The 21,214-nt window shown below is 41.0% G+C and overlaps 2 protein-coding genes across 2 annotated transcripts; both read right to left on the bottom strand.

The window, feature by feature from the left end:
• Window positions 1-6,042: 6,042 nt before the first annotated feature.
• Window positions 6,043-6,614, bottom strand: LOC149821622 (oleosin L-like). The gene has a single exon (XM_089981075.1). The coding sequence runs from the start codon at window positions 6,507-6,509 to the stop codon at window positions 6,111-6,113; it is 399 nt and encodes a 132-aa protein (XP_089837201.1). The 5' UTR covers window positions 6,510-6,614; the 3' UTR covers window positions 6,043-6,110.
• Window positions 6,615-7,442: 828 nt separating this feature from the next.
• On the bottom strand, window positions 7,443-13,676 carry LOC149821623 (protein ROLLING AND ERECT LEAF 2-like). The gene is made up of 4 exons (XM_089981076.1): window positions 12,590-13,676; window positions 11,187-11,371; window positions 9,595-9,818; window positions 7,443-8,481 (listed from the first exon to the last, which is right to left on the bottom strand). Exons 1-4 carry the CDS (start codon window positions 13,602-13,604, stop codon window positions 7,665-7,667), a joined length of 2,241 nt encoding a protein of 746 aa, XP_089837202.1. The 5' UTR covers window positions 13,605-13,676; the 3' UTR covers window positions 7,443-7,664.
• Between the last annotated feature and the right edge of the window lie 7,538 nt (window positions 13,677-21,214).

Below are 21,214 nucleotides of genomic sequence, written 5' to 3' on the forward strand. Positions count from 1 at the left end.
CACTTTTTTTTAAATATAATTCTTTTTCGGTTCCTCCTAGCGCACTTTTTAAATATAATTCTTTTTCGGTTCCTCCTAGCGCACTTTTTAAATATAATTCTTTTTCGGTTCCTCCTTAGCGCACTTTTTAAATATAATTCTTTTTCCGTTCCTTCACATTTTATTCTTTTGTTCTCACCGGCTGTTTTGCCTTGTTTTGTGGACGCAGTGTTGTAAGGGTTTGGTGGGGCTTCAGGAAACGGATATGAGACATCTGATCGACCCAGGCCCGTAACGGTTTCATATTATCGGTTTCGTCTCAATCGAAAACTATCTCAAAGGGACACGCCCTTTTGGATCCAGGTTTAAGTGGAGATGGCACGTGGACACGCTACCTGACACGTACGGTTATTAGTTTACAACTTTAACAGTTTTCATTATATTTTCAATATAAGTATTTACATATATATAAATGTAGAAAATATCTTTAATCAATAAAAAAAATAAAGGATCTAAGCATTCCCGTGTCCTCTTTTTTGAAAAATTGTGAATTCATATATTTTGCTCGAATTAAGTCCCGGTTCGTGTCCGTGTCTTTGTGACATAGATTGAAAATGTGTTAGGTCACACTCGTAAAAATGAAGAAAATGGGCAAGATTTAGAACTCGCTGATCTGGCTACATGTGTACCAGTATAGATACCTTAGTTTGGGATGCTACCATTCTTATATACGGCTGCTAAGCAGGTCGGACATAACTAGAGGTGTCAATGGGTTGGGTTTACCCAGACCCGCCGAACCAAACCCTATAGGGTCTGGGTATGGTGATAAATAAGAAGACCTGATTAAGATCCTGGTCCAGACCCGAAGGTCCCATTAATACATGGACTCGGGTATAGTTTTTGAAATTTTATACCAGACCTGGGCCCGAGTTTCAATTAAGACATGCAATTTTTCAATGTAAAAATGATAAAAAAATATTGTTTTACTGGGTATGATTTGGGTCTGGTTCATGTAGTTCTTATCGGTTCAGGTATGGTTTCTCTTATAATGGGTCCGATTAGACTTGAGTCCGGACCTAATACCATATATACCCAAAAATTGGGGTCAGGACTGGTTTCACCTGGGTCCGAATCAAACCCGACCCTATGACAACCCTAGATATAACCAGATACCTCCCTGGTTCAGATCCCATGGTACATTAATCAATCGAATAACCAAGATTCAATTAGTAGATTATGGACCAGATCTGATTTGAAAGTTTATAGATCAGGCTTAAGGTCTGAGCCAAGACCGCCGGAGGGCAATGGGCAAGCCCACAGAGTTTTATGCTGTTTAGACAGCGACCATAAGTACAGTAGGCAAAGCCAGCGCGGCTAGGTCTCTGATCCTGTTGGTGGTTTCTCAGTCTAAATATCAAAAAAAGGTCTGAGCCAAGATCCTATATTAGGATCCCCTAAGTTTTGTGCATAGAGCATTTTGAAAGTGAAGATTTTACCTGGTTTGCTTCTTGCTATTTATAACCAAAACAGGGTCTGATCTGGCATAAGCCAGGTTCAATTGGTCTAGACCTGGAATGCATCTTAGGGTCCGATAGACCCACTCAGGATCCATCTCAGGCTGACCAATTGACAAATCTGTTTTCTGCTCCTACTATTAAATGACAAATGACACCAACATCGACCTAAAGCAAACACCAATACACGCAGAAGTCATGCCTAAGAGAATAAACTCAACTCTGAGTCACTTAATTAAGGCATTCTGTGTTGTATTTTTTTTTGGAGCGGGTCTAACCAGATGTGACCAGCTTGAATGTAAAAGGTTCACATGCATGAATGCTATGTCTCGTACTATTATATAAGGAGATCCATGGTACCTTGATGGGATTACCAAGGTGATCTCTCTTTGGGTTCAAGAGTCCTGCTCACCTTTTGACCTGACTGCCTCGGTTCATCGAGGGCGTCGATAGGTTGATGAGAACGCTGACCACCCACATCTATGCAAGCTTCAACAGGATCGACATTTAGGTAAGTTGGGTTCCAAAATTCTTTCCATGCATAATTAGTCAGGAATCCAAACCAGAAAAACTGCATGAGGATCTATCGGCTCGTTAAGAAGATGAATGCAGAGATTAGAAAGGATAACAAAATTATCACGTAAAATGTCTCTGCTATACTTGCCAAAAAAATAATAAGGAAACGAAAGATTTATACCAAAATTACATCCCCTGCTTTGCACTGTTATATACGGTGATAATGTCATTAGCCCTTAAACTGAACTAAAAAAAAAGATAAGAGAATTACTTATTTTAACTTTGCCAACAACAACCAACTCTCTCTCCCAAGAAGAAACTAAATTTTTGTTGGAAAATTCCGTTTAGAATCCAAGCTTTTGCCTGATATTTTAGGAAAAGTCCTATGTTTTCAATTCCCATCTTTTGACTCAAATTGTCAAGCAGAGATTTCAAAGTTAAATTCATGGTTAAGATCCATATAAGATACCATTTTTTAACATTTGATCTAAAAAGAGATGGATTTCTATTATACACGTCTCACAACTCACAACCGACTTATGTGTCATATTCAGGAAAAGTAAAAGGTTGGGTTCTGAGATGCCCTTTCAGAAAACATGCCATCCTTAGGTAAGCTCAGGCAAAAGGTGAGGTCTTCGTACTCTCTACCAACTCCAATAGTCATCTTTTATCAAAGGTTCAGAATTTTACAATATTTGAGAAAGAAAACAATATTACAATCCAAAGATTTGGTAAGTTTATTAGTTGATATCAAATTGTTTAACACCTCAATAATTTTAACCCAAAAAACTTGAGATTTGTTTTTCATTAGCAAAAACATTTTTCTAACTTTTTGGATTAAAAAAAAAAACCTTGGGAGAGTTACGGATCCATCAGTATTGTTAAACAGGCAAATAAACAATACTAAGGTTCATAAAAATAAAATGACATGAGTTCCAAAAATCCAATCTTGAGAAAAAGAAAGTGATTGGCTTTTTGAATCCGCCTCGGCTCCTCGTCATCTTTTCGGTAGATCATTCAGTGCCTGTAATTGTGTAGGGGGTTAATAACCACACTCCCGTAAGAATACAATAACAAAGTACATGTGTATAGAAGCATTCATGTATGAAACATCATTTTTGCATTGATAAATCGTAAAACTACCAAAAAACTAAATTCAACACTCATGCATGATCATGTATAATATGCATGACTTACCAATGCAGCAGATCGTCCATCTAACACTTATGCATGATCATGTATAATATGCATGACTTACCAATGTAGTAGATCGTCCATCTATGACATGAGTGATTTAAAATTCTTTCATTCATGTGGTATTTCTTAAATGATGCATGATATGCTTCACTAAATGCACAATACACTTTTGTTCCTCTTGTTAACACTTTTTGTGTGTACGATATAAACAATATTTGAATAACAAATACGATCAAGAGGTACATTGAAACAAATTGTGTCTTATTACTTTGTCCTTCCACTTACTTTCCGACCCTAAATGAGGGACAAAACTTATCAAGAAAGTAATCTTAATACCCTCAACCTGATATATTAGATAAGCAACTTTTTATGCTTTACAATACCCCATGAAGCCAATCGAACCAAATTACTCTATTATTGTAATCAACATAAGAATTAACTAATTAAGAACACACAGGGACACCGCCTCTAGGATCAGAGACCTGTTACTGTCTTGGCAACACTTTTCATTAAGTAAACCTCATTTCTACTCTCTTAGCCTTTTATCCTCGTCTCTTTTTGGACGTCTTCTTTCTATCGTTCTTGTGTTCCCTGTGTTTCTTTGTCCCGTCTCCTTTTTATCTATCTTTACATTTTCACTCTTTCCTCTTCTCCCTGTGACGGAATGGATTCCTCTGCCGCAGAATCCGAATCGGACACCTCACGGGAACTGTTTTCACGGAAAAGGGATCCAGCGTGTAGAATGACACACCCATCGAGGCATTTCCAGGATGCGATGTTTGTTTTGACATTGTCTGCTCCGTAGCAGTTGATGCGTTTCTGTGGAAAAACCCAGATTTTCCGTGACACGCAAACGCACCCTAAATGGTTTTGTTCATGTTGGAAACCTAATCCGACCTGAACCCAAAAATCTGAGAATAAAAAAGCCAAAAAGTGATCGGTACTATCTTCAAAATTTGGTGCATCGTCCCAAAAACCTAATAATTTGAGAGAATCCGCTGTGCAATTTCATGTCTATGGTCGGGGGTCTGCATGAAACACACATGTAAAGGATAAAAATGATCCAAAAAAGTCCAAAACCAGCGTTTTTGGATAGGTGGGAAATTAATAGGCATTTGCTAGAACGGGTCAAATTTAGAGAATAATACGGTCATTTTCTGAAAAAATGCCGACCTAAACCCAAATATTCTTCAAGCTGACCCGAATCCAACCCGAGAAACATGTGGTCGGATTTGAGATACTATTTTTTTTTACCGTATATCTGAGAGAAGGAATCGATCGGTTCCACTCATCCCCCATCTTCATTTGGCTCTTATATCTTGGAGTTGTTTTCATCAAATCTGACCCTATAACGATTTCAGCATGCTCGAGTCGAGACCTTGGATCATATTTTTTAATATATATGCATATAATGAATTTTTAAATCACAAAATTTTGTATCTTTGTCAACCGTTTAATTAGTTTTGAATTTGCCAAAATATCCTAACCAGTTGGATTTCAGAGGTCAGATCAGGTGATATGTCAAAACACAAGATTTATGTGCTTTGGAATCACTGCCGTCGGTGCCATCCGATCGTACAAACAGTGGGGCCCACCAAAAAGTGCTGATGCCGCAATTACACAAAGGTCATGACTGACGACGGTGGTGATTTCAAAACACAACAATTGTAGGATTTGATACATCGCTTGATCTGACTTACGGATTTGGGCGATATTTCAAATATGGATCTTCAGCCAATCACATGACAGCATTTCAGGGGCCCCATAGCAACAGGCGAATGCATGCCCCACCCAAAAATGCTGTCAGGTGATTGGCTGGAGCACATAAAGGATGAGTTAATGGATCCCCAAGATGGATCAGCCCTGGGTGTTTTCTTTTCTGTATTTTTATTTTAAAAATATCCCTTCAAATTATATGGGTCGGTCTTGGAAGTTGGAACTTAACATGAATCCTATCGCTTGACGGCCTCTTCAAAACTCATAGTTTTAAAACTCAAACTCATAGTCATAGTTGTAAGTATTTTTTTTCTCAAATCTAAAAGCGTAGATGTGATCTCGCTGTAAAGGTGATCTCGTAGATGTGATATATAAGTTGTGTTTAGTGCAGTGAAAACCGATTTTTGAATAGCACCTGTATACACGTTTTTTTCGATGATCCAAAATCAATGGCTATAAAAATACCAGTTTTTCCCGGCTCACAAAAATATCTCTTTTAATAAAAAAAACATGATTCAAGAATGATTTCAACTAAATCGAGTATGATAAGCATGAGGCCTAATTATGTTCAGTTCTCTCTCTCTCTCTATCTATATATATATATATATATATATATATATATATAGAGAGAGAGAGAGAGAGAGAGAGCTTGGAATTAAGTTGGAACTTAACATGAATCCAATCGCTTCCTTATGCATGCAACAGACGTCTACACGCAGAGAGAGATATTCAACATTACGACTCATGAAGATCAACAAAATGTTGAACCCATGAACTGAACAAGAGCAAAGTCAAAACAAATAAAGAAAGCAGAAGAGAAAAATAATAAAAACGGGCTCACCCCGGAGCCGCTTGCCCAGATTGCGGCAAAAGAGAGGTAGCGTCAGCAGGAGGGAGTATATGCAAGATCGTATGCACCAGACGAAAATGAGCATCGCATATATATATATATATATATATATATATATATATATATATATATATATATATATATATATATATATATATATATATATATATATATATATATATAGAGAGAGAGAGAGAGAGAGAGAGAGAGAGAGAAAAGCAGCAAATGCGAGGCACTTAACAAACAATAAAAAAAGGAAAAAACAACAAGGACGCTCAAGGAAAGCAGATCAAAGAGAGAGAAGCAATGACTACGGCAGGGCACCGGGTGAGGTGGGTCTACTGGGAGGCAGCCTCCTGCGCCCTGGCGTGGACGCGGTGGGCGAACTGCTCGGCCTTCTCCTTCGCCTGCCGAGCCGTGCAGCCAAACCGGCTACGCACCGCCTCTATCTCCTCCATCCCCGGCGGCCTCTTCCCCGTCGCGTACCTGTACGCCCACGCCAGCACCGACACCGAGGCCGCTGCGAATCCGCCGAACGAGAAGAATCCGATGGCCACGAGGAAGACGGCGATCGCCGCCGGCACCAGCACGGGGCTGAAGAGCACCAGCAGCGGCGTCGCCACCGTGAGTGCCACGACCGTCCCGGCAAGCGTCAGTCCCGAGAGGACCACGAGGCTGCCCCCGATCGTCAACGCCGTCACCACCTTCACCGCCTGGTAGCTCCGTTGCTCAGCCATCTCGACGACGATCGACAGAGGGTGACCGGCAACGCCGTTTGATGAGGGGTGGGGAGGGGACCGTGGGAGAATGATTCAATGATCGTTCGGATCTTGACGGCGAGATGACGGAGAAATAGACGCTGTTATGCGGGGTTGGGCCGGTGAGCGTCCGAGAGGGTACGGGGCTTCACATAAATAGCTGGAGGGAACAACGTCGAGTATACGGACAAATCGTGGCACGTGTCGGTTCGACGTCATGCAAAGAAGACTCGTGGATGCCACTACATGGGTTTACAGGCGCATGTGGCAGTATGCTTGTGAACGGATCAGGTTGGATATGGATTCTGAAAATATGATCTCAATTTGCATTTGAGTCGGATTCATGTTTGCTGGATCTGATTTTTTTTTCTATTTTACTGACTCGTTTCAATATTTTAGTAATTGCATCAAGTTTATGGTTAGGTTCGGACCAAACCCCACCATTTGTTTCCGGTGTTCTGACCCAATGTTGCGTATTACATGTAGGGGTGTCAATGGGTCGGGTTTAATTCGGACCCAGGTGAAACCTGACTTAGCCTTAATTTTTGGGTATGGTATCACGTCCGTACCTGTGTTTAATAGAACCCACTGTAAGAAAAATCATACCCAAACCTGATAAGAACTACATGAACCAAACCCAGGCCATACCCGATAAAATACTATTTTTTTTATTATTTTAGTATAAAATTTTACAAATTATACCCGAATCTATGTATTAATCAGACCTTCATATCCAGACCCGAGTCTTAATCCGGTTTTCTTATTTATACCCGGGCCGGGTCCGCCCGACCCGTTGACACCCCTACATCTACTCCCAGGTGGGTAGGGGAACACCTAATAATACACAACTGAAACGATCCCCCCACATATGATAAACTATATAGGTTGAAGGAACAAGACAGTCTAATACAATTTATTCTCAAGACACCCAATATTATTACTCCATACAACAACAATCATCCAATCCCTGTACAATTTCACATCAATAATAATAATAATAATTAATAATAGTATTCTCATTAGAAAATTGGAAAAAAAACGAAGCTTCTAATTCTTCTCCCAACTCCCAAGCCACCAAGACAGTGGAGGTTTAACCTGAAGCACACTAATAGTATGATTGGCGCACAAATTTGCCTAAAACAGAATTCTAGCATGGCTGTACACTGCTTCAAACGCCTCAGAGCAAACACCAGAAAATGCTGTCATTGCCTGGAAGACGCCAGGCAACCCCGTTTGGATGTTGTTAAGAGTCATTGCCCGCGTTACCTGCACCACCTTCACATGCTTCAAAAGCTCCTCCTCTGCCCGTCTCCGGCATGATTGCACCACCAACCTCTTCTCTGCTAGGGGGTCCCTTGCATCAATGGTTGAGGGATCTGACCCGCTGCCTGGAATATTAATGCCTGCCATTGAGTATGAGCTCATTGAGCCATAGAACTTCTTCTCAAGGGCTCTCAGTGCAGCTGTCTTCTTCTCAAGCTCTCTTGCTGATGCTTCAGACCGTTTTCGGCACCTGAGCTCCTCTGACTGCTGCAGTGCGATGGCTTGAACAATGGTGATGAAGCCCTTGATAGCCTCGGAGGCAACAGTGTCCGGGAGACGGTCCACAGCATGTCTCCACTCATCACAGAGGGAGTAGATATGGGAGGCAGATTCAGAGGCTGCAGGCACTGTGGTGGCAGGGACATTCTCCGGCAAGTCATCAACGCGCTGAAGGGTGAGTCTGAGCCAAGAATGCAATGAGTGAATGTAGTCACGGTGGTGCTTTGTTAGCCGTGAGAAGGAAGAGTGCCAGCCAGAGACAGCAAGTTGGAGGTGGTGGGTCGACTGCCGATGAAGATCAGAAATTGATTGTCCAGCAGTAGAATGGTTTATTAGACCACGAACCTGCTGCACGACATCATTTTGGATGTCATGGAAATGATTCATGGATTTCCACATTTTCATCAACCTGTATGAAGCAACAGATGAAATATTTTAACGCATATTCTTTTCTTGTTATCCAGCAATAGATATTTTTGAAATAAGAGACAAGAATGTGTAGTTCTTGGCCCCAGCAAACAAAAGCACTTCTCTCTGTGTGTGTGTGTGTGTGTGTGTGTGTGTGTGCAACCGCATGCATATGCACTCACACAGAAAATGGCATAATTTCTGTGGTCCTGTTATAAGATTAATTTTTTTGCAAGATGATGCTAAAACTCATTATCTGAAAAGGAAAAGGAACTGGTGCCTCATTTCTGCTGAGAGCATGATAATGCTACATCATTAGTGCTTCAAGATAAAAGCAACAATAAAAATGATTCTAGGCTATATACAAACAGAACATATAAGGCTGTCACATTATAAGGCGTCAAAACAGAAGGAATATTATGCTTAGGCACTGTGTAGCCAAATACAAAAGATGGACTTGTACAATGATAAAAGTTAGCAATGTCAAATCTGATAGAAACTATCACCCAGCTGAGAATTGTGTGGAAATGATAGGATTTGTTGTGCCTAGCCAAAGACAGTATGAAAAAAGGACAATTAACATCCACGCTTATGTAGTATGCTGACATTTTGTCATCCGTCAAGATAATGGAAGTGCCACCAGATGGTTGAGCGTATTATGTATATGGGATTGACTGAGCATGCAGAGGACCGTGTTTGAAAAGCCAGGCCACGAAACTCCCCATTGTTTGGAAACAAACGCTGCAGTTTGCACAAAAAACATGTGCTCCATCGCTTCCAATAGTGCTAACATAAAGGCCTGGTTATGTCCTTGTTGGCCTCAAGTATAGGCCCTCAGTCCAAACACAGTTAAAAATGAAAATGACCACAAGCATGTTTATTGTAAGAGAATAAAACGGCTCTCTGGCTCTCCATTGCAGTAAGCCACGCATATCCAATTTTAGTATTCTAAATCAGAAAATATAGACATGGTTAAGAAGAATCACTAATCCTGAATGGAGTCGATGTGCTAACATTCTTTCAATTGCAGGAAAAGAAAAAGAAAAAGAATTCATATCCATTGAAGTGAAATAGCAAGGGAGAGAGGCAAAAAAGGTAACGAGATTGTTGGTACCCATGACAAAGCTCAAGCAGTTGAGGACCAAGTTCACTATCTCTGACCGTCGTAATTACAGAGGATGTGGTATTCACAGCCTGGGAAGTCACCATTATCAGAGACTGCAACTTCTTTATAGATGCTTTGGTCTTGTCCAGCTTGACATCCTTTTCTCCTCTGTACTCTTGGCTCTGCAATAAATTCAGCTTCTTCTCATGTTCTATTTTTGCTGCCTCCCGTGCCTGCATTCACACATCAGAATGTGAACATCCCTTCCAAAGAATATACATGTATTCGTATGGGCACATGACTATCATCTTGCAAGCATTCTCAGACGAGATGATTCAAATAGGCCCTTTTCAGTCTTACTAAATGAACTCAACAAATAGTTTGATGCATAACACTTTCATGAAGAATAAAGGAAACCAAGCAAAAGTACATAAAATATCAATTATAAAAAAAAAAAATCATTAGGGCAAAATGGCTCTAGATACAAAAATAGGACATAGTATGAGGAATTCTCTAAAATATGTTGATGTGTATTTTGTCCTGGATCATAAATGATGGGATAAGGGAAGCATTAGGTTTGCTTGCCAGAAAATATGGCAATAATACTTGTCATTTTTTCCTGCACGGTTTTGTCCCCCACTTCTCATAGCAAAGGACTAGCAAGTTCAATGCATCCAACCACTAATGAAGTATTTTGAGGAACTTCTGCATTGTGAATGAAACCAATCATCATGACAAATAGGCAATTTACAGTAAAACAATCCCTGGACGCTCTTTAAGAAGAAAAAGAATAGTAGTAGTAGTAGCAGTAATAACAATAATAATAATAATTATTATTATTTTTGTTGCTGTTGTTGTTATAATACCTGAAAGAAGAATCCATGGAAGACCTGAATGGCATTAAAAGCAATCAAGCATTACACACAATAGAGTTCAGAATTTTCATGATAATAAGTGACTGAAAGACACAGAAGATCAGACTAACCAAGGCCATGTCTCAACTAAAAAGCTACGAGCAAAATGCTCCTTAATCACCATGTTAAATCTCCAAATGGGCCACATCCCGTGATAGTTCAAAAATGTCATGAACTGAAATTGGGTACTCCCTTATTCGTAGCACAATAAAATGATGTGCCAGAGAGCTTTTCTTCACTAAACAGGAAATATAGAAAACAATGTCATATAGTTCCAAGTTGCAATACAAAAAGCAGCAGCAGCAGCGGAAGCATTGTCCGTCGCATTGTTGCACCTAATATTGATTCAAGCAAGAGTGCAGAATCGGGATGGATTCTGGCATAGAATCCAATGCAGAATTTGGATCCACATGACATTGCTGCTATTGCGTAATTCAAAACACGGATTAACAAATGCAGGGCCTGCCCCAGGTTGCCTAAGTAGTTAGGTTGGTTCTTGGGAAGATGGTGGAACACCATCATGCCCCGGATCGATTAGTTACCCCTGAGATCAATACCACCCAAGGTTTATTATCTGAGACGAGGGCCAAGGGCTCCAGTGACCCCTGTTCCTAGGCAGGTCCCTTGTCATTAAATAAATAAATAAGGAAATTCCGATCAACTTCTAAACAATCGATAGATGCTTACCTTGACTTCTTCATAGAGCTTTTTCTCCCATGCAAGAAGTTGCTCCAACGTAGAGCAATGGCTTTTCCGGCCACCTGATTGTACGAGTGCACCTGTCTTCATGCTGTACTTGATTGCCAGCGGCGGCTTTGACGACCAACTAGATGAAAGATTGGTGAAGACATTGTTTGAATGGTAAATCGTCTCTGCGAGAAAACAGAGCAAATCCAATAGAAGGATGGATGAATAATTGAACTCTCACTGACCAACTTAAACCTGGTAAGCAACCACAATCCTGACGAGCATCCTGACCTTCAAGGGCACTTTCAAATTTTCAACACTAAGGAAAAAGCAAAGCACAAGTTGTCTTTATCGCACACACATTTTGTTCTGTGACTAAAACCATAGCGAAGGAGGCCTGAAGGGAGACATTGAAGAAAAAGACATTGACACATTTCCGAATTTACGTGTTAAGTGTGTTCTAGTTTTACCGGCTGACAGAACCGGAAAAAATATTTACCTTCGTCACTCTTTTTAACTGTTAAAAGAACCCGCAAGCGCGAAGTCTGCGATGATTTAGCACTCCATCAACCAAATATGAGTTGGATGCCGGAATCCGGGGAATTTACAGCCGGAAAGAGCACAGATCCGGCAAAGCCTGCGGCAGGAAAAGGAATGGCTGTGCTCCTGTGGATTCCGCAAATCAAACTGAAGCCAAGGTTCAATGGCTGTGAGGCCAGAATACGGCAAAAGGGAAGCCGGAAAATTCCATATTGAAAAAATGGAAAAAGGTGTACGAAAATTCCCCCCCCAAAAAACGCGTGGCAAAACTAGAAAAGGCAACCGCCACATGAATTATCTCAGAGATCTGGCGAAATGACACCGGAAATAAAAAAAGTTATCATTCTAACAGACCAGAAGCAGTTCAATTCTCGCCAGAATCATTTCGGAGAAAGAAAACGGATGGAAAACATGAAATGTGCAAGATGTAAAAGAAAGAAATACAAAAGAATCTGAAATTTTATCACACTGGAGACCACAAGACACGAGAGATTTTTTTGGATAAACTACATCGAGAGTTGAAGCATGGAAATCAATAAGTTTTGGAAAAAGAGTCGGATTTTTTTATCTCCGAAACTTAAACCGAGACCAGGAATTCAGGAAGAATAACCAAAACCCACAAATCAACCAATTTTGAAATGAAAGAAGGATTCTTGTGACGGAAATTTAAAATGGGATCGCGAATTCCGGAAGAACAACTAAAAACCACAAATTCTATATCTAGTTTTCGCTGGAGTCTAGCAAATTGAAGCTGGAGAACAAAGAAGAGAAAGGACGGAAAGAGAAAAATACGATATTTTCTTCGGAATTCAATACATGATCAGAAATTGAGGAAGAACAATGAAAGCCCACAAAATCCTTACTCGTCAATTGCCGGAAACTCCGATCGAACTGCTCCCTGTCCGTCTCGAGGAGCTCCGCCACCTCCTTGCCGGACTCAGCCGCCTTCAAGAAGCACTCTTCGAGCGCTGCGGAGATCTCCGCCAGATCCTTGTGCCTCCTCACCATCTTCAATTCTCCCACACCCTCGTTCCAATTCGCCGAGGAGCCAACCACCTCCTCATTGTCCGATCTCCGGCTGAACTGGTCGGCGGACTCCGCCGGAACCCAACTTTCAGAACGAGACTCCGGGTTCTCTGGCTCTCCGCCGCTCCCGCCATCGTCTTCAGAACTGCTTTCGCTGTTGGTGCAGCAGTACCCCTCTCCCCAATCGCTGCATTGCACCTCCTCCCGCTCCCGCTCGCCGGCAGCATTCTGGTCGCGCCCGCTGGATTTGGCCTTTTCGCGTTGCCGATACAAGTCCGATCCAGGCGGCGATGGCGGGTAGAAGTTCTCCCAATTCCACATCGAAGACGAAGATTGTGAAGGGGACATGTTTGAGTAGAAGGAATTCGTCTTCCCGGAGACTTGGGGTTTTCCGGCGGCCGTGAAATTGGAGGAATGGGATGAGCCGGAAATGGAGTGGGTAGGCGATGGGGTGGAGGTCTCCGGGTCCGGTCTTCCGGCGAACATTCCGGCCGGCATGGTTTTGGCGGGAAGATGGGGAATGGCGGGGGTGGAGTCGGTGGTGGTGTGGTGGAAGGAGTGGGATTTCGCGGAAAGGTGGATGGCCGGAGGAGGAGGAGCGGGAGGACGAGCTGCAGAGGAAGAGAGGGAGCGGCTGAGGAAGATTGGAGGGGTCCCGTCGGCGACGGCAAGGGACTCGCCGGCGGAGAAGTGGGAGAGAGCCGAGCCGGTGAGGCGGAGGTGATGGAGGTAATCGGAATGTGCGGCTGCGAATTGGTGGCGGGACTTAACCGCCTGCTTCATGAGGCGGCGGCGCTCCCTGCAGCGGCTGACGGTGTCCTCGCTCTCTAGCTTGGAGGTGGCGCAACCCATGTGCGCAGAGAGAGAAAAATAAATGCTCTTTGGGTATTAGTGTATCACCTCTCTCTCTCTCTCTCTCTCTATATATATATATATATATATATATATATACGTTAGAACCTGTAGTGTATAGAAAGAGAGAATGTGGGTGTGTGCTGCTTGTTATTGTTACTGTCTAGAGAGAAAATTCTTAACCATCCACAGATATAGAGAGAGAACGCGTGTGCTGCTGTTTAGAGAGAGAAAATTCTTCACCATCTATATAGAGAGAGACGCATAGTTTGCAGTTTCTACCATCTAGAGACAGGAGACGAGGGAGAGTGCTTTGCTCCCATCATCCACTCCTTTTGTGTGATGAGTTGCTGCGTTTGCACTGTCCCATCCATCCATCCATCTACTGGTCTCCCCTATTGCTCTTTTTGAAAACTTTGTCCAAGACCTTCAACATATTAATTTTCTGTTATAGCTCACTGTTTGAGTGGCCTCTCTTTTTCATCTTCATACTTTTAGAAAAAGTTGCTCAATGTCTTCACGAGGGAAAAATGCTGCCTTCAATTTGTTCTTTTTCTCATGGTAACTTATTAATTTGTTCTTTTTCACTTGGCAAAGTTTTTCTTGAAAGGCAAGCTGGGGTTAGGCGGACCCCCTATCAGTACAACAGCCGCCCCATGTGGCAGAGGGATTCGATCCTGTGCCTTCAGCTTGACACAGGACCCCGCTTACCACATGGGATACCACCTCGGTGGTTCACTTGGCAAAGTTAAAGCATAGCGACTAGCTACCAACGTTCAGACGCAAGGTCATACGCCCAACTAACCTTCAATGGGTCACTTGGCCCATCAGTTGGATCGGCTGCACAACAATTCGAGGTGGGTTGGTTCTCTTTGCAACTCAGCTGTTGTTTTGTGGACCTTCAATTGGTCCACTCGAACCAACTTGGTTCAGGCAGTGCCTAGCTAAGAGCAAAGTTGTTGGGGTCATATGCAAATGGTCGAATTAAATTTCATATTGGCACTTGAGTTTGGTATTTATAGTATCCTAGTTCAAGCCATTTTTGCCGTTTTAAAATGTTATCACTGTATGGCTCTGATGCGACAGGCCAAGGAACCGGCCAGTTGGTCCACTGAACCACTAAGTTCAGCTACTTTAATTTCCTGTACAAAGAAGAAGCAAAAATCACATTGATGGGTGGACTACTTTCAAGCAGACTATTCAATACTGACCCAAGCTGACAGGCTTGACTGTTAAGGCACCGCCCTCTCCCGTTCAAGTTTTGCCGGCTAACTACCTCAACTCGCCTCTAAGTTTTACGCTGCCGACGGTATGACAGGCTGAGCCAGTGCCACTAGTTTTTCATGCCAGCTGCGGTTTCTTCAATCTAAAATAAAAAGAAGACTACCTCAACTCAGTTTCTAACCAATTCTTTCTACACAGAATAATCAATTCATGTTCTCTTACCCAATGTTGTCAGTATTGGCCAATATGTATCTTATGGGCAGAAAATAGATCCACTTCATTCTTGAATTGGCTATTTTCTTGATAAATATATAAAAAAAAAAAATACTTAATTTATTAATAACTTTAACACGTTTCATGTTCTGACTGACACATAAAATTTTTAATTATTTTTTGTATTGGCCAATTCACCTGATTCTCGGTATCAATAATTACAACATTACTCTTACCGTGTCAGAGATGATAGGAGGAGCAAGTCACGAAAGTCACCAAGTTTACAGGAAGTTACAAGTTCAAAAGCCAACCTCACATATTCTCATCTTTTAAGTAGGGATGGCAGTGGACCGGGGGCAAACGGGCCCCGCCCCGTCTTGCCCCATTTGCACCGGGGATGGAGGACATGAGACGAGAATGGAGGTGGGGATGAAGGTTAAAATCAAAACCTGTGCGGAATCAAGACAGTGTGGGGATGAAGGTTCAGATTTTGAGACAAAGCGAGGGTAGAGACCTTGTCCCCCACTCCCGCCCTGTCCATTGCCATCCCTACTTTGCGGGGATGGACTTACGCTTTCCCCACCTGATCCCTGCCTTGCCCCGTCTCTAATCTTTCTAAGGATGACAATGGATCGAGGGAAAACAGGGTCCTGCCCCACCTTGCCTCGTTTGGACCAGAGACGGAGTACATGAAACGGGGATGGAGGTTAAAATCCAAACCTGTGAGGAGATGGAGGCAGGGATGAAGGTCCGGATTTTGAGACAGGAAGGGGGTGGAGACCTTGTCCCCCGCCATCCCTACTTTGATGGGGGAGCTAGGTGAACTCCCTCCTTACGGGCAAGACCAACATAGGGTAATCAACTTGGTCAGTGAGATGGCTTTTCTTGAAGTAATAACATGAAAAACATATATTGAAATTATATATATATATATATATATATAAGGCAGCAACTCTTGCAAGATATTTTGGAAAATACCAGAAAGATATCAGTGAAGGTAAAATTAAAATTGAAAAAGGATATTTAAAAAAATAAAAATAAAAATAAAAATAAAAAATACACTAAGATCATGAATCCATGGTATATTGAAAAAGACACTGAATTAAAATTATAACAATAAGACCATCATCATGACTGGATGAGCACCCAAAGTGGATCACCAGATGAAATCTAGTTCTCGAGATTTTCTTGGTGAAGAAAATTTTCAGCATGTATTAAAACTTTTTAGTTGAAAAAAACCTGGAATTTATACTTATAATGCAAAAAATATAAAAAAAATGTAGAAAATAAAAATGGCAATAAATCGTAATACATTCAAAATATGTGATATTTTTAAGTTTTTTGAGAATTTTTTTACCTCATGTTCAAAAGTGCTATGGATGAAACTGAACCAACAAAGCAACCAAGTCCTTGAGGGGTTGTTTGATGGCTTGTCCAAGATCGGACGAAATGAACAAACAGAACAGAACACAATATTGGTTCTGTTTGTTCCGTTTTTTGTGTTCCAAGTCCAACAAATGTTGGTTGTTTGATGGAGGAAGAATGAAGAATAAAAAGAAAAAACCCTAATCAATGAAAAAAAAAACCTAATCAAGAAGAAGAAACCCTAATCAACAAGTTATTGATTCAGTTTGACTTCCCAAACGGGAACAAGGACTTTTTTGTATTTGTAGTTTTCCATTGAATAATTAGAAGAAGAAAAAAAAAGATGAAACCAAAAACTGAAAATTCTCCCTGTGTGAAACCCACGTGTGCCTTCTCCGTCTGACGGCATCAAATCTCCGTCTTGAACTTGACGGCAAACTGCCTTTCCTGCGCGCGGAATATTTTCCGTCGTTACCATCAACGTCATGCACCGTTGGATCCGGTTTTGAACCGGAGTGCGCACTAAAGGCCCATCACCACAATTACGGATTTGACCCCTCACATTCCAGGAGTACCGAACCTCTCTTAGGGCTACGGCTTAGGGGTAGCAAAACCTGACACGACCCGCCAACCCGCCTCTTAGGCGGGTTCGGGTTGGGCTTAAGCCAACCCGTTTAATAAACGGGTCGACCCGTCTAACCCGTTTATTAAACGGGTCGAGTTCGGGTTGGGGGTATGCCAACCCGGCTGACCCGTTTAATAAACGGGTTAGTCGGGCGGGTCAACCCGCCAACCCGACCTGTCAACCCGACCCGTCAACCCGACCCGACAACCTGACCCACCAACCTGACCCGCGAACCTGAGAACCCGTTTACCCAACCCAACCCATTTATTAAATGGGTTGGCGGGTCGTGTCGGGTTACCTGTTTATTAAACGGGCCAGGTTCGTGTTTGCCACAGCCGACCCGTTTAATAAACGGGTCAGGTTCGGGTTGAGGTATGCTGACACGCCAACCTGCCAACCCGACACGATTGCCACCCCTACTACGGCTAGGAAACAAACTGAGCCGTTCGTGGCTTGGCTTATATTGAGCTTGTTTAAACTTATAAAATAGACTCGGCAGGTATGGCTAATATGTACTCAGTTAGGCTGGACTTGTATAAGCATGTTAAGTAGTAAAAATATATTTTAAAAGTATACGTAGAATATAGGATTGAACTGTTTGGTTTGCCAAAAAATAGGTTTAGTGGTAAAGTCATATTATTTTAGCTTTGGAACAATGCATTTTTATAATCTTATTTCTTTCAACAGGTAATACATTCTTGCTAAATATGTTACAGTGCTAAATGAATAATTTTATTGGATTTTTGATCTTTTTTCAAAATTTTGATCATACATATGTATTCAGCATGATTGATTTACTAGAAAACTGACAATTGGCCATGCATATTTTATGAAAAAAATGATATTTATTGCTTCAAAATTTTATAAAAATTATAGCCCATTAATTTTTGAAACTTTATAAAAAACTATCCATGAATAAGAATAAAATGCTCCGAATTTTTGAAAAAACCTAAAAAAACTAATAGCATGTTTCATGTAGCATCATGCCATATTTAGTATGAATGTATTACCTTATATATATATATATATATATATATATATATATATATATATATATATATATATATATATACAAAACTAATTGTATTGTCCTTATAAAATGAAACATTCTTCAAAATGTCTCGTGATGCCAAAATCCTTTCCATATCAAAAAACTTTGATTCTTGGTTTTTTTATTACATTTTTGCTCTTCCACAAATATGATACGATCATCACAAATAATTTTTGTGAATGTAATAAAATATGTGTAAACCTCCTTTAACTAAATATTTTTGATGTACATCCACAAATATGGTATAAAACTTCACAAATTATTTTTGCGAATGTCACCCAAAATGTGTTAACCTCTTTTAACTAAATATTCTTAACGTATGTCTACAAATACAATACAACCTTCACAAATCGTTTTTGCAAATACCCCCAAAATGTGTTAATCTGCTTTAACTAAATACTCTCGACGTACGTTCACCATAATTTTATGTGAACATAGTTCTCAAATGCGAAACAAAGCTTTAATACATATGAATTATTGCATTTAATGTGCATACAGATGTGACATTCAATATTGAAGGATGTAAGTAGTTCAAAATTTTTGGAGATATTCACACAAATTATTTGTGAAGTCATAGAATATTTGTAGAAATACGTATTTAGTTAAATGAGGTTTGTACATTTTGAAGACATTTACAAAAAATATTTGTAAAGATCATATTATATTCATGAATATAAATATTTAATTAAAAAAGGTTCACACATTTTGAGGACATTCACACAAATTATTTGCGAAGGTGAAGGTCATACTATATTTATGAACGTACATCAGAAAATATAGTTAAAAGAGGTTTACATATTTTGAGGACAATGGCAAAAATAATTTAAAAATATCTTACTTTATTTGCGAACATATGTGGAAAGTATTTAGTCAAAGGAGGCTTGCACATTTTATAGACATTCGTACAAATAATTTATGATTATCATACTATATTTGAGGGTGTACGTTTAGTTAAGGGATGTTTACACATTTTGGGTGACATTTTTTTTGAAGGCCCAATTTGAGTGATATTAGTAAAAATAATTTGGAAAGGTCATACCATATTAGTTAAAAGATGTTCACACATTTTGGATAACATTTACACAAATGATTTGCCAATTAAATTCCAAGAACAAAATTTCCTGGTTGCCAGTCCCGGACCTGTAGAAAAGCAAATGGGTCAGATTCGGGCTTCTGTCAAGCAAATTTGTTCTTATATATTTGAATTCGAATCTAGCCTCGGGTTAGAAGGCATGCCAAATCCAACTTTGAGCCCATATTTCATTGTGATCATCCATTCGGATTCGCTACCAAATTTAGATATTGTATGTAAGGGTGGGCATCGGGCTAGCCCAGCCCGACCCGCTAATGGACCGGGCCGTTAATCATGCCGGGCCGGCCAATGGCCCGACTCGTTTACTAACTAGCTGGGTTTTGGCCTGGTTCTTAGCGCACTCAGGTTTGAAGAGAAGCTCGTGGCCCGACCCATTAGCCCAATGGGCCAATATGAGGCGGGTCAAGTCTGGCTCGGTCCAAACCCATTTGTAGGTTTTTTTTTTAATAAAATTAATACAATAATTCTTAGAATACAAAAAAAATGAATTAAATAAAAAAAACATAAAATTAATGGATAGGCATGAATTTTTTTTTCCCAATATGAGGAGTGGTTTCCTCATATGTTGAGCGCCTACGTATGTAGGGAGGAACTCCTGATCATTGAGAGAGAAGGGGGAGGGGGTTTCTGTACTTGAGAGAAACTCTCTCTTTCTCTCAACCAGCGTTCATAAAGAAACAGAGAGAGAAGAAGGCAAGTTTGAGATAACGAGAGAAAGAGGAGGAGCGCCCCCGATTAGAAGGGCCACCGCCGCCAGCTAACAACCTCCTCCCCCATACCCTGTGTTCTTTTTTCTCCAGCATTGAGAGAGTGGTTGCCGGGATAACAAAAGAGAGAAAGACGCCTTTATCTCCACTACCGACAACTAGGGGGTTGCCGGTCCTCAGAGGTGCACATCTGTCTCAACCTTCAGCAATCACCGGTTGCCGGGAAAAGCAGGACAGGGAAGAGGGCACCCCTGTCTCAACCGTCGGCAACCAAGTGGTTGCTCAACTAAGGGGGAGAGAAGGGTGACCCATCTCAGCCATGGTGGGTCGACACCGAAGCAAAGAAGAAAAGAAAAACAGAGAGAACGGACTATTTCGATCGTTCCCTGTTGCAGGCCCAATTGTCTCGGTTTGGGTTGAAGCAGACCGAGTCGGCCCGGCCTGAACTAGGCTGGGGTGGGAACCCAGACTGAGGATCGACTCAGTCCAAGTTCAGCCCAGACCGAGCCTGGTCAGGGAGTAAAAAAAACGAGACAAGGACCAAGCCATGTCTCAGTTTTAAGCGCTGAACTGGACCCAAACCAAACTGGGTCTAGGTTCAGTTTTTATGGATTATGTGAGACAAAATCTGGACCCTCTGTCTTAGGTCCAGACCGAACTAGACTAGGTCTGGTCCAGTTTGTGCAAACCGATATTGGATTTCTGTTTAGATCCAATTGATCCAAACCTAAGTTAAACTAGGTTTGGATCTATTTAAGCCTAACTGGATCTGAATTCAGTTGGACCAAAACTAAACTATGACTGGATCTGGTCCAGTTTGCACCAACTAGGTTTAGTCCAGTTGTACCAAGCTAGATCCAGATCCAATCTGTTCACTTGAGAGTGAGACAAGGACTCAGGTCCAGTTTGAATCTAAAATGGACCAAACTGAATTTGATTCAATTTGTACCAAATTGGATCTAAATCCAGTTCACTTAACTAAAGAGAGAAAGATTGAGACTAAGACTCAGACCAGGCTCAGTCCAAATCCAAACTGAGTCAGGTTAGACCTGCAAGACAATAAAAAGACTAAAATACTCTTATGATATGAGACAAGTAAAAGGGTCGTAACTTCTTATCTCAAACTCACAATCGAGTGAGATTTGATTTGTTAAAATTGGAACACAAAGAGAAATATGTTCATCTTGATCTCATAACCAAACATGCAGCATACAAATCGAGGCTCGACAGACCACCTTCAAAAGGGATAGTTTGGTATTTTTTTATAAAATACAAAAAAATTGATTTAGTAATTAAATAAGTCCTTGTGTTATGTACAAACTCCACTACTAT

Source organism: Nuphar pumila, chromosome 11 (genome assembly GCF_984573655.1).
Source record: "Nuphar pumila chromosome 11, dmNupPumi1.hap1.1, whole genome shotgun sequence".
Classification (NCBI taxonomy): domain Eukaryota; kingdom Viridiplantae; phylum Streptophyta; class Magnoliopsida; order Nymphaeales; family Nymphaeaceae; genus Nuphar; species Nuphar pumila.

Excerpts from the sequence above, each read along its gene's own strand:
- LOC149821622 (XM_089981075.1), bottom strand. The coding sequence starts at position 6,509 with ATGGCTGAGCAACGGAGCTACCAGGCGGTGAAGGTGGTGACGGCGTTG.
- LOC149821623 (XM_089981076.1), bottom strand. The coding sequence starts at position 13,604 with ATGGGTTGCGCCACCTCCAAGCTAGAGAGCGAGGACACCGTCAGCCGC. Across the intron at positions 9,819-11,186 it reads AGCTCTATGAAGAAGTCAAG|GCACGGGAGGCAGCAAAAAT; the intron begins GTAAGCATCTAT and ends GTGTGAATGCAG. Across the intron at positions 8,482-9,594 it reads CTGCTTGAGCTTTGTCATGG|GTTGATGAAAATGTGGAAAT; the intron begins GTACCAACAATC and ends TGCTTCATACAG.